This window comes from Pongo pygmaeus, chromosome 1 (assembly GCF_028885625.2).
Source record: "Pongo pygmaeus isolate AG05252 chromosome 1, NHGRI_mPonPyg2-v2.0_pri, whole genome shotgun sequence".
NCBI lineage: Eukaryota > Metazoa > Chordata > Mammalia > Primates > Hominidae > Pongo > Pongo pygmaeus.
Genome location: NC_072373.2, coordinates 127,972,651 through 127,986,375, shown reverse-complemented (window position 1 = coordinate 127,986,375; position 13,725 = coordinate 127,972,651). Strand labels below are relative to the sequence as shown.

Genomic DNA, 13,725 nt, shown 5'->3' with positions numbered 1-13,725 from the left:
TTTGGCTTTCCAGCTTCTAGAGGCAGCCTGCATGTGTTGGCTTGAGCATCCTTTCCCCATTTTAAAAGTGCAACTCCCCAATCTCTGCTTTTGTCATCCTTGATTCTTTTTCTGATTCTGGGCCTCCAGTCTTCCTCTTAAAAGGACATTTTGATTATATTGAGCCTATCCAGAAAATCCAGGATCATATTCTTATCTCAAGATCCTTACTTTAGTCACATCTACAAATTCCATTTGGTCATGTAAGTTAACATATGCACAGGTTTTGCGAATTAGAATGCAGACATCTTTGGAAGGATATTATTTTGTCTACCACAGTCAATATACAATTTTTATTATATTTTGCCAAAAAACCGTAACACAGTAGCAGTAAATATCATTAGAAGGTGTAACTCAATGTAAAAAGAAACTTTCTCATAATTATTTCTGATTAAAAATAACCCAATTTCTTGAATACTGCTCTACTCCCCACTATTAGAAACATATAGACAGAAGCGAGATAGCCATCCATAAGTTGTGTTATAAATTTGAAATAGAGGTTCTCTCTATTTTCTTATAATTTTAGCCATCTATTTTGCTTTAACTTTCATAAGATAAAGACAGTAGAAACACAAGGTCATTTACTCATTTATCTTTCAATTAAATTTGCAAAAACTAATGGAAGGGAAGATACAGAATAAAAAATAAGCCATACTGCTTGGGATGTGAAATAAGCGTAAATATTTTTGTACTTAATTTTATGTGTGTGTCACTATACGTATACAATGAATTGCAGTGATTTTTCTCCAAGACTTTAATTCTGATTTTCAGCAAAATGAAAGCAATATACATTTTTACCTTTAACTTAACCAATTTGAGAGGCTATGAGCAGAAGTAAAAAGAACGAAAAAATGATGAACTACATTCTTTTTTTTTTTTTTTTTTTGAGACGGAGTCTCGCTCTGTCCCCCAGGCCGGAGTGCAGTGGCGCGATCTCGGCTCACTGCAAGCTCCGCCTCCTGGGTTCGCGCCATTCTCCTGCCTCAGCCTCCCGAGTAGCTGGGACTACAGGCGCATCTGCCACGCCCTGCTAATTTTTTGTATTTTTAGTAGAGACGGGGTTTCACCGTGTTAGCCAGGATGGTCTCGATCTCCTGACCTCGTGATCCACCCGCCTCGGCCTCCCAAAGTGCTGGGATTACAGATGTGAGCCACTGCGCCCGGCCTGAACTACATTTTTGAGAGATTGATGTGCCCCATTTCAGGATGACCTACCAAAAGTATAAGAGCATTTGGTGGTTCAACATACTCATCTTGTAGATGAGGAAATGGAAATCACAAAACTTTAGTGACTTTCCCAGAGCCATACCACTAGATAATTACAGAGAGCTGTTATAAGGTCCCTGCTTTTCTAACTCCTAATTTGGTACTCTGTCCACAATACTATAAACTTTTCAATATCCTATTTAGTATATGATTTTCTCTGATTTGGTATGATTTCTCTTTTCCTTAATCTCCATTTTGTATGCAAAATTAATATTATTTAGGTTGAGTCTCTTGAGAGGGAAATAAGATCTTTTCCAATATCATTATGTACAAATAGTCAAAATGCAGTCAAACTTGTTTCCTCTTTCTCTGCAAAGTTAGGATGTAAGCAGGGAAAGAAAAAGGAGCTTAATGATGTTTTCTTGGCTTTTCCTTTCTTCTATTTATTCTTTCTAAGAAACATTAAGATTAGTTGAACTAAGAAGATCTTGTTCCAAAGTTGAATGCCAGCAGTAATAGAAGGGTAACTAGGTCTCGTATTAATTAATATAATCATTCTGTGCGTGGGGGTTGGGGGGTGTAGGAAGCAATAAAGTTAACTGAAATATTTAAATACATATTGACAAATGAATCATCATCTGTAACAACTTAAACCATCCCTGATATGTAAACAAATAGCTTTTCTTTTTACTGTATTTGAATGTGCTCACCTCCATGCTACATATAAACTCATTTGTAATTTTATCACTTAAAGTCTTATTTTATTTTTGTTTTAGAACAAATATTTAGATACGGAGTCTGACCTTGATTTCACCGACAAGGAGGTCTTGAAGCTTTGGCATCAATGAGGGGTGCAATGAATAAATAATGAACTAATTCCATTCACTTGATTCCTTACCCTCAAATGTCTTCTGCTCAGTTTGGGGTCATTATATTACAATAGCTATCTCTTCAGCATAAGTTTCGCATTACTCTTTTTACATTTCCTTCTGATAGTCCTTGAGTACTTTAAGATCAATCAAATGAAAGTCATTTTATTCTCTGTTTCTAGTACCCAACTTATAAAGAGTAGAATATATCTGTAGCATCTATAAATAATAAGTATAATAAGAGGTCTTTAGAGAGTCTTGAGCCAAATAATATTTCAGTTTGTTTTTACTACAATGATAGGTATGAAGATTTCATTATGACAAAAAACTTATGTACATGTAAAAATAATGACTGTTAGTCCTGATTCCAGATAAATAATTCCCGATGCAGCCATAAATGCAGATCACTCCCAGAAGAGATGGCATCTTTTGTAAGTCGTATTTTACTGGTGACATTTTGGTGCTAGTTAATCAACATTTCCAGTACTGATTCTCTATTTGAAGAAATCCTGCCATCTGGAATTGGTCCCTCTAGCAATATTATTTAAATCATCAAGGGGCAATGCTTCTTAATCACCTTCAACTTAGTTGGAAAAATTGATAGGCTTGTCTATTCAATTTATGTCCTCCATTTGGGGTTATATAGATATCTGTTTATTTGTAATATTTAAGCAACTTTATTACTGACATTTTTTCCAGAGCATTTTAACCTACAAAGTTAATCATACAAAATATTTAATTTCTGATACTATTTAGAAGTTAAAATCCAATGAATCTGACTCCACTATACTTATATTTGTTTTTAATTATTAAAAATTATTCTTAATGGTGGTGCTATGTTCTTAGAATAATGTAGTAGAAAAATGGAGGCAATATGGCTTTTCTTTATATGGCACAGTACTATTATAAGTGTATATACTAAGATAACAATTTAAACAGAACCTTTAGATACTTAAAAAAAAAGTCAGCCTTTAAAAAGAGTTGGAAAAATATAGGTAATATAGGAATTTATCAAATAAAGCTAAGACATTACATACAATAAAAGTAGTCAAAACAACATGTACACATTAATGAAATGTTTGGACTTATAAGTCCATGCAAATGAAATGGACACTAAGAGGATATACTAACTTTGCCACCAAGCATCATGAAACACAGGTAATTCACAGGAGTATTAAGGTTGTAGCAATCTAGAGAGCTACTACAAGTCAAAAATAGCACTGAGGATAGTGGGGTGTGCAGGAAATTAATAAGAAATTTAAGGAAACCTAATTTTTGGCGTAAGTCAAGATAAGTAACCTGGCATAAGTGTTCTAAGTCTTTAAAGGTTCTTAAACTCAGTCTTACTTCCCTGCCTCAGTATCTTGTCTGATGGAAAAATGGATCAAAAACATAGATTATATTCATGCATCATTTAACCCAGGATTTCAAGTTTATTAGGTGTTCCTTGACTTATTTATTCTTCATATATTCATTTTTTCATGCAAAAAATACTTATTAAATATCTTATATCAATAAGACACCGTGCTAGCTGCTAGATAGGAAAGAATAGGATCATGCCCAAAACACTGAACCTGCATTTGTAATTTATTAGAAGGGATAAAATACAATAAATGAATACATTACAATTTAGTAAGAGAGATACAATAAAATAACTACTAATAAAGTAAGAAAAGTATGTGTACACTAAATACTATTTCAAAAAAAAAAGAGTGATTAGAAATTGTTTTGCAAATTTGGGGTAGGGAGGAAATCCAATTCAACTTTTGTTCATGAACAACTATTCTGCGTCAGACACAGTACCTGTAGCTAAAGATACAAATATAAATAAAACATCATTATTTTCTTCTAGGGGTTCTTAGTTTATCAGGATTATCCACTCTTGGGGTGCAAGGAATGTCAGGGAAGAATTTATGGAAAAAGTGGTACTTGAGTTGCATCCTAAAATATAGGTAAAATTTTGACATATGGAGAAAAGGGAAAAAAGCTTTCCAGGGAGAGGCAAACCATGAATACAACAGCATCTGCAATCTTCTCTCTAAACTTATTTTTATACTTCTGAAGGCTTGGTATGAAAATAACAGAAGGCATAGCTCTGTGATACATGCTTTACACCTTGTTTTTAAAGCAAAAAAGAATCAATGTTCTTGGAAAAATCAATTTTTTATTATTTCAGCAACATTTTTGAATGTTGCCATTGAAATTACCTGGCACGGTAGATAGAGATGGTCTTATGCTATTTCTGTATTTTAGATTCCCCCAAATAATCTGCAACCTCTTATAGAATGTAACAGAGATAAATTAAACCTCATTATGGTATGGTGTGCAAGTATTTTTAAACATTTTTAAAATAATAGTTGTTCATGAGTGGGGTCTATTCTAGATATTACATATTTGCTTTTGTATTTTTTTTTACCCTTCATATTATTTACATGTGTTGAGTATAGAAAAGAAAAAAATTAACTCATGAGCTACTGAGGTGGATTTGCTACTGGATGAGTAACATCAGCAGAAATATTACAATAGCTAATTGAGGGTCAAGGTCTTTTGAAAAACTCTTTAGAAGTCTCTACTGAGAAGAGCAAGAAGATCAATATAAGCAGAGGGACAGAGAGCAATCCAAGAGAAAGAGTAGAGAAATTATATTCCTAAATGTGGTCTTTTCTCCATGACCCTCTGCCTTGATTGAGTAACTTGAGAAAATCCCTTTTCTGACCTTCCCTCTTTCATATTATTTTTGAATCTTCAAGAGAATTTAAACTACTTTCTCATTATCTTAGTTTGCGAAGACGTAAGAAGTCCATATTTTAAAGGCACACTGGCCATAAAAACAGTTTTATCTGTTGGTAGATTCTTTGTTTAAATATACCTTTCCTCTCTGTGATCTCTTCTCCATGATTAGTTTAAAAGTTCTTTTCTTGATGCAGTTGGGCTTTGATATTATGAAGCCACTCTTTGTGTTTTACATTTTTTCCTAAGAAACTTGTAAAATGTGCCTTTTTGGATATAATTATGATGTAAACTTGTAAGGTGACAAGTTTAAATTGGAGCTTTGACCAAAATGATGGGCTGGTTCTGAGAAGCTATGCTGATAACTTTATACAATATTCACTTTTCACAAAGCTGAGAAGAGGAAACAGCAAGAGTAAAGGAACATGATAAGCCCTTTTTATTATTAGGAGTCCTTAATATATGGTCCACAATAGACTTCAGATTTGGTTATACGTTGATTGATGTAAGTGGAATATTTGCACTAACTTTTATGGTTTAAAATATGTTTTCACATGTATTAATATCATAAATAATTGTATAAGCTGCATTGCTGTTATATTATTTCATTGTTATGAAAACTAAGCTTCAGACATGTTAACTCACTATTGAAAAGTTGTACTATTAGAGCTGAAAGCCACTTCTAATTTCATGTCCAGCTTCTGTTTTTACACTGATTTGGAAGTACAAAATTTAAAAGTGTATTTAAAATATTGTCATAATAGCATTAGTTTCATTAAAAATATACTTCATGGTGGCCGGGCGCGGTGCCTCACGCCTGTAATCCCAGCACTTTGGGAGGCTGAGGTGGGCGGATCACGAGGTCAGGAGATCGAGACCATCCTGGCTAACACGGTGAGACCCCGTCTCTAGTAAAAATACAAAAAATAGCCAGGCGCGGTGGCGGACGCCTGTGGTCCCAAGCTGCTCAGGATGCTGAGGCAGGAGAATGGCGTGAACCCAGGAGGCGGAGGTTGCAGTGAGCTGAGATTGTGCCACTGCACTCCGCCTGGGCGACAGAGTGAGACTCCGTCAAAAAATAAAAATTAAAAAAATAAAATTTTATATATATATATACTTTGTTATACTTCGTGGTTTTTGATTGGTAAGTGGGCATAGACTGAGTAGATTAATGATCAGTGTTAGGTGAACTAAAATGTTCAAGGACCACCATTTCAACATCATATTGTAGATTTAAACCAGGGTAATGAGTGTTTACATAGCTTTGATGTTGTCCTAATACTTGAATGCTATCGGGAAGTAATTTCACTGAGATATATGGAAATGTACAGATAATCCCAGTGATTCACTGTAATTAATTTCACATAACCTACCAAGACAACAGTCTGGTTTTGTATCTTTCCCTAGTTTCACTACTACCAATTAAGTTGTGTTTTGTGCTTTTAAGTAAATTGATGTTTAATTAATACTTAATTAAATCAGATGCAAAGTCTTAGTTTCTAAGCTGAAGGTTTATCCAGTCTCACTTTTTTCTTTATACATTTTCTTAGCACAAAAAATTGAAGCTTTAAAAATAATTGCCAGTCTAAAATCCTTAAGGATGTGTCTGCCTAGAAGAGTCAGCAACAGAATATGTGCTACGTTTTATATGTAGCCTTCCCAAATAATCTTTCACATCTCTTTAATACATCCAGTAATTCTTTTCATATGGAAAACAAGTTTTTACTTTACATTTCCCTAGATGACTTTCAGTTAAATAAAATACTTATGGCTGAAGTAGGAAACATGTTGGTTTTCAGACATACTAGATTAATGAATGATCTCTTCAGGGGAGCAATGTTTGATAGGTGAATGGATTGAAGCCTGAGTATATGGATTGTGTATATGAATACAGGAGGGAAGCAGAGTGGTGAGGTGGAAAGTAGAAAACTGAAGGCTTTAAATGTGAAACTGAGAAGATGAAAACTGCATGATATTATCCAGGGAGGCTCATCCTCAGGTCTCACAAAGTTTATGATATTACTAACTAGACCCTACAAAAGAATTGGTTGATTTTTGAGAAATGGTCAAATATTATTAAAAATTCATTCTATAGTTTAACAAAGTTTTCAGAACATCTAGGCTCCTCATTCTATAGGTATGGGCATGAAAATCACAGCTTCCCCAAAGTCACATCTATGTATATCATCAGTAGAAGAGGTAGGGTCTAGAAATGAAGGACCTTGAATCCTCTGTGTTTCTCCCACTCGTGCTGCTTTCCCTCCCAACAGAGCATCGATCATCACAATTGCCACTTTGTAAAGAGAATAGTTGCAAAGCTATAAGCAGTAAGAATTTTAAAAGAAAAATGAAGAAAGGTGATACCATTTAACTGTTTCCAGTTGCCAAGAGAAAGAGTGAGAAAGAATATTTACTTCTTCCACAATCAAAGTTTAATTAGGTTAAGGAAGATGAGAAAAGATGAGACCAGGAAGTTATTTGCTCCTTCAAAACATAGACAGGCTGCCTTGAACTCTTCAGTTTTTGCCACATCAGGATTTACTGGTGCATAATTACAGGTCCTTGCCAAATGTCATCAATCCACATTTTCTGTTCTAATTTGAGTTGATCCTGTTATGAAGAGGATGTCTCTAGCACACAGGAGAAACAGGAAAAGACAGATTTTTAAGGCAAATTTTAAAGCAAGTAGTAATCTCAGTTTATTTCTCTTGCTTTTTTTTTTTTTTTTTTGCTTTTTCTCAGTTTCATTTAAAAATAGTAAGAACAAGAACTTTAATTAGATTTATGTATGAAAGCTAACCTTAGGCAATTTAAGTCTTATTATTTTCTTTAGCAATATCAAAATGTGAAGGTTCTTATGGTATATTACATTATGAAACATTCAACAATATAATTATTAAAATATTCCTACTTCTCATCATGCTTATAGGGCTTTAAAGCATTTATGTTATTTAGGGCAAGAGATCTAATTGCCTGGGTTGCCTTGAACAGAAACCACAGTTTGGTGATGGAGATTATTGCTGAATCATTGTTATATTTTGTGTCTGTAGTGTGAGAAAGTATCATGAAGATAAGTTTAACATATTTCTACATAAGAAGACAGTAAATGTTTCCTCAAACTCAGCACAGTTCCCCTGATAGGGCATTTTCTGATATATTTATGAGACAAGTATGACTCATCTAAAGTTTAGCAGTCACAATGGTGTGAAGATATGGCCATGTCACCTCTTTTTAACTGTTCCCCAAGTATGTAGCTGGCTCCAGTGTCAATGTTGTGTTTGAAACCTGCACAGTCATATTTATATCCTCCTATCTTTATAGTTCAGAGCAGAGAAATTCATAGTTCTGATTCACAGGGATTACTGTTTTGTTACAATGTTCAAATAGTGGTCTGCTAAAAATCTTCCTGCAACAGAAAGAAGTCCACTCTTCTACTATCAAGGTCATTACTGAAATCAATGCCTTCAGTTTAAAAGCACAGAGATGCCATCTAGCAGCCGCCCTCAGAAATTCCCTACACAGAAATAGTTCTTTCCCTATAAAATTGAGCAATAATTGAATTCCTACAAGCTTTCGGTGTTTGAAATTTTGCTTATAGAATGATGATTTGGCATGTTGTCTATAATTCAAACACTCCATTACAAATAAAATTAATTGACATCTCTTAAAATAGGCAGTGATATACATCTGAGTTTTTCTAGAAAGAACTGGAAACTTACTAATTATACTTTAATTAATAGAAAGTATTTCAAACAAATTTCCTAAAAGAAAAATTGACATCTGTCCCTATAAAAATACAAATAATTAATTAGTGTGAATTGCCTTCCTTTGTTGGAAGAGAATACCAATCTTGCCAATTTTTTGATACAGTAAATGAGAGAAAAGCAACTAAGTACATGCTGAAACTAAGCTCAGTCTATGAACAATGAATCTTGGCCATTTTTAAAAATCTAAAAACAATATTGACTTTCAAGTAACTTATCTTACCATAAGATGGCGATACTTAAGCACTTTATAAAATGCCATATAAAACCTGTAAGCTTCAGCGACAGAATAAAAAAAAAAAAAAAGACACACACAGCATTATAAATGTAAACATTATATAGTCTTCCATGAAATAGAATTGGCACTGTTGTTAGAAAACCCAGTTGTCTTCAGGTAAATTAATATATAAGAAGTGCTTTCTAAGATGTAGATTTCCAGTATTTGATATATGTGAAATCCTATACCTAAAAAAAATCTATTCAATTTTAAGAGCTCTCCCATTTTGCCAGTTTCTGTTTATCCATGTGAGATATATATATATATATATATATATATATATATAAAATAAACAGAAAGTATAACAATATAGAATAATACTTAAAATTATTTGAAAATTTGATTATGACATATATCACTCCTAATGTATTAGTACGTAAAAAAGCAGTTGGTTAGCATTTCTGTTCATTTAAGTGTTATCACAAATTATTTCTTATTTGTCCAAAAACTGTATTTTTTGTAGTACTATATTATTGGATTTTAAATTTTAATTTCACCATATATAAATTTGCTTTATGAATCCTGACTTTTAAAATCTAAGCCCTTAAGTAACTAGTAGAATAAAAAATAAAATTCTACAAAATTCTTAGTTTATAACCTAATTGACAATTCTTCTGAGGACACAATGGTGCCATCTGTAATTTTTTGGGGGAAGCAATATAAATATATATTATATAAATATAAATATATAATATTAATACAAAATTAGCTTCTCTTCATTTTTTAAATCAATGTTTTGTCTAAAAGTCCTAAAACTTTTTACAACATTAAAATTACTTGCTTTGAAAGTTTTAATATTCTCTGTAATGCCTATGATATAGAGCAAATATCGTCTTTTGAAAAAAATCATCTTTTGTTCTTTGCACACTGTATTGCAGTATGTGGAAGCTGAGAAGGACAGTTTGAAAAGTTAATATATGCCTTCCCTGGATTTTTCAGCTCATTTGTAGCAAATATCCACAGCTCATTCTGAAGAAAGTAAAAAGTTTTATAGCATTGAATACACACAAATAAACTCACCAAAACTAGAAAAGATTATATTGACCAAAGATGCATTGCTTATTTTAAGAATGTCCTCATATTGAACAGAAAATTATCTATATATTTAACTTTGGAAAGAAAGGGGTGGAAGCAGTGAAGATATTTATGCATCAAAGATAACAGACAAATCAAATCACGCACAAAATTGTTAATGAAGCTCTACATTTCTGAATTTATTTTAAAGAAAAACAAATAAAACTCACTTTAAGTCAAGTGACTTTTTCTGCAGTAACTTAGTGATTAACTTTGCTTTTAAAAAATGTTTTACCAAGAATATTCCCAAATCATATGGAATGTATTCAAAAGTTTTAAACAATATCATATAAAAAGAGTGGCAGTGGATAGAATGTGTCACTACAGGGTGCAGAGTCAAGAAGAAAAAAAATTAAATATAAAAACAAAATCAACACTTTTTCCTAAGTGTAAAATGCTTTAAAGCTACACCTTAGTATATAAAATATGCCTTTAAGATTATTAAGATGACATTCACACAGTGTGAAGCGTTTACATCTATAATACCAGTACAATCAAAGCTTTAAAATAAAATGAGTTTATTCTCATCAGGTCCTTCTAAATATGAAAGAGTACAGAAATAATTACAAATATATACGACATGATTCTAAGTTTTAACTGTATACTATATTAGGCCTACAAATATCACAACCACAGTATTAACTTATGGTTGGTTACATCTTAGTTCTATTCAATAATGAAAGGAAACTTAATTTGTCTACACTACACACATGATGTAAAGCTTTAAAAATAACTTTATAATATTCCAAAATATAGCTTGTATTAGTTTTATAGCATGGAATCATTCTTCCTATATTGTCAAATTGCTGTTGGCCAGTTAAATAAGTAAAATAATAAATTGTATCTCTTACTCTTTTTCACCAGGTGGCTTATCTCTTATTCCCTGTCATTACTATTTTCTTAGAAGGCTGAAGCTTTCAAATTATCTCACTTTGTCATCAAGACTTTTCTCAGACATCGTTGAAAATATTTGTCCATATTTTCCTGTCTTTTTATCAAAGGAGTTTAGCGTTCACTTTCATTGCCAGTACTAGATAATTTTCAGAGTTCAACGTCTATGAGCTAACTCATCCTTCCTATTGCCCTCCTTAGTTTGTTAAGGTTCTCACTTCCTGTTTCTTAACACTGATAATCAGAACTTCCTCAGTGCCCCCTCATTTTCTTAATGAAAAGGAAGAAACAAACACAAGCTCCTTTCACCAACGCCTCTCAGCAATGGCAGAGAGTATAGCTCTGCTGCTCTGCCATGTGTTTTACAAGCAGCATCCCAAATGTTTTGGACACAAACCGCAGCACGTCTGCGATGGGAGTATTATTGACCAGGATCAGCTGGAAAACGCTTCGCTGCTTTCAACAAAGAAACAGTTCACCATGTCCTAATACATGTTTATAAATTGCATTGTTTCTACTGCAAACTCCTTTGCATTACCCGTCCTACTTCAAAAGAGAGCATTAAGCAGTTGGACACGGAATAAGCTAAATTCCCCGGAGAGCCGCATTGCCCGCTGCCCATGCACATTGTATTTTCTCCTAGTCCCTCCCCCCGCGCAGTAGGACTCTACCTTGGGGAGCTATTCCTCCGGTAGTTCACCTTGTTATCTTCCAAGCAGTGGGGATACGCCAGGCACCATAAGGTAGCTGAAAGAGCTGTCTCTCGTCCCGTTTTTGACATGTTTATTTGCATTTCTGTTAGGTTTGTTATATATTGCACATTTATTTCAAACAAGACTCAAAATATTTTTCATACCTTGGAAGGATCTAATCCGGCAAGCAAAGACAGCAGCAGGAGGTTGAGAAGGTTGGACGTCGCCTGCATTCTGATCTGGGTTTTTGCACCTCTTTACTCTCTTTTATGTAGGCACTCCACTCACTGCAGAGACCTTTCCCTCGTCAGTTGCACTTTCTGCGTGCCAGTCAGAGCAGAGTGGAAGCAGAGGCGGCGGCAGCAGCAGTAGCAATAACAGCAGCAGCGGCAGCGGCGGCAGCCGCCCTGGGGGGCGATCATTCCGCAGGCATTCTCAGAGCTAGGAGTCCGGGAGCTCAAGAGAGTGGGTTGGGCTGCAGTGGGCGCTGGCCGCGGTGCTGAAGCGCCTCCAACCCGCGCGCCCCAGTTTACCCTCTCCCCCGCTGCTGTATAGCCAGCCCACCTCAAAAGTTTTGACCCAAGGAATAGATAAAGGGAGTAACTGCTGAGAGAGGTGTGGAAACCTGGACAACGGATATGACATCACTACAGCTCCTGGGGGGTTTGGGGGGATATTTTGCGGGGAATTTGTTAACCAAACAAGGATTGACTCTCGTGCTCCAGTTCAGCATTTGCCGGCAACTTGAGCTGCAGAGAAGTAAAGAGTCAGCTAAATACAGGATTATGAAACAAATAGTGCACTAGAACCTTCTGCTGTCATTGACAGAGGACTTGATATTGTATTTAGTGCTTTAAACAAAGTTTGCAGTGCAGACTATCAGTGTATGTTTGTCATCCAAGGCACACGATTTTCAGCTGTTATTGATAGTAGAATGTGGTAATTTATAGATATGTACAGTCATTTATGAATAGCTTATTAAAATTATATGTTTTGGTTAGGTATTAATGTGTATCTATCTATCTAGGGATTTTGGTCATCTAAAAACACTATGCATAAATAAATAAAAAGGCTTCTATTCTTCTTTTAGTTATAAATGGTATATTCCATTAGTGATCCCCCAACTGAAATATCCCCCCCCCCCATATGCACAGCCATACCTGGAAATATAGTTTTTCTATCAGTCTGACTTGCGTTTTTACTTGAGGAAGAATTCACTGATAGATGGATAGCAGGATGGGAAGAGTGTTTATTTCTAAGCTTTCAAACACTTCTGTAATCTAGGGCTCAAGAAAAGGCAGAATAGCTGCTTCTCAAGAGCAAAGAAAGGGTAAATGGCAAACTCTTTTACCCTGCATCATTCAACCTTACTGGAGCAATTTCATTTCTTTGAATATGGAAAAAGTGTTCTCAATAATACAAAAAGGAAGAAGTTGGTAGCCACCCTGAAACATCCCTCTCGTACAATTATGTCTTTAATATTTCCATCTTCTGTTGATTTTTCTAGAAATTATACTTCCTAAGGGTTAAAATATCTAAACTGGGGCTGTGGACATTGCTTCCTTTTACTTCGACGATTAAAAGACAATGAATTGAGATATCAGCCACATACCGAGCATGAAATCTCCATCAACCTTTCACTGAAAATATATCCTATTTTTAAATATAAGAAATCTCAATTAGGACTCAAATACATTTGAAAGTTATTGTCCCCGAGAATTTACATCATATTGCATCTGTTCTAATCCTAATATTATAAATGTGTGTATAGTTACTCGAGGTCTTTATTTTCTATAAACATAAATGGCATGAAGTTCACTACATCTGATAATTCTTTTTGAAGGAAAAGATCATACAAAATAGAGATTGCAAAACCATAGAAAGAAAGTGAAATTACTTATAATGGTGTTAATTTAATAACCTTAACAGCCATAACCATATTTAGAAGTTTCCATTATTTTGAGGTAATAGATAAAACTACAGAGTTGTACCACTCTCTGGGGTAACTTCCTAGAACATATTTGTCAGAGTTTTTTTCTTTTTACATTTGTTTATTAACCTAAACTTTTCTACCTATCAACATCTACATACTTATCTTTCTATGTAGGATAAAATCAGCATAATTTTTTTAATAAATCACACATAGAAATTGTTGAAAATTCTGCATCCTTTTTTAAATCTTT

At 34.1% G+C, this 13,725-nt stretch overlaps 1 protein-coding gene across 1 annotated transcript in view; it reads right to left on the bottom strand.

Moving 5' to 3' along the window:
- Nucleotides 1-12,073, bottom strand: part of OLFM3 (olfactomedin 3) — a 196,631-nt gene extending 184,558 nt beyond the window's left edge. Inside the window, exon 1 of the mRNA XM_054449818.2 lies at nt 11,707-12,073. Within this exon, the coding sequence (XP_054305793.1) occupies nt 11,707-11,775 (69 nt within the window). The 5' untranslated portion in view covers nt 11,776-12,073. The remainder of the gene's footprint in view (nt 1-11,706) is intronic.
- Between the last annotated feature and the right edge of the window lie 1,652 nt (nt 12,074-13,725).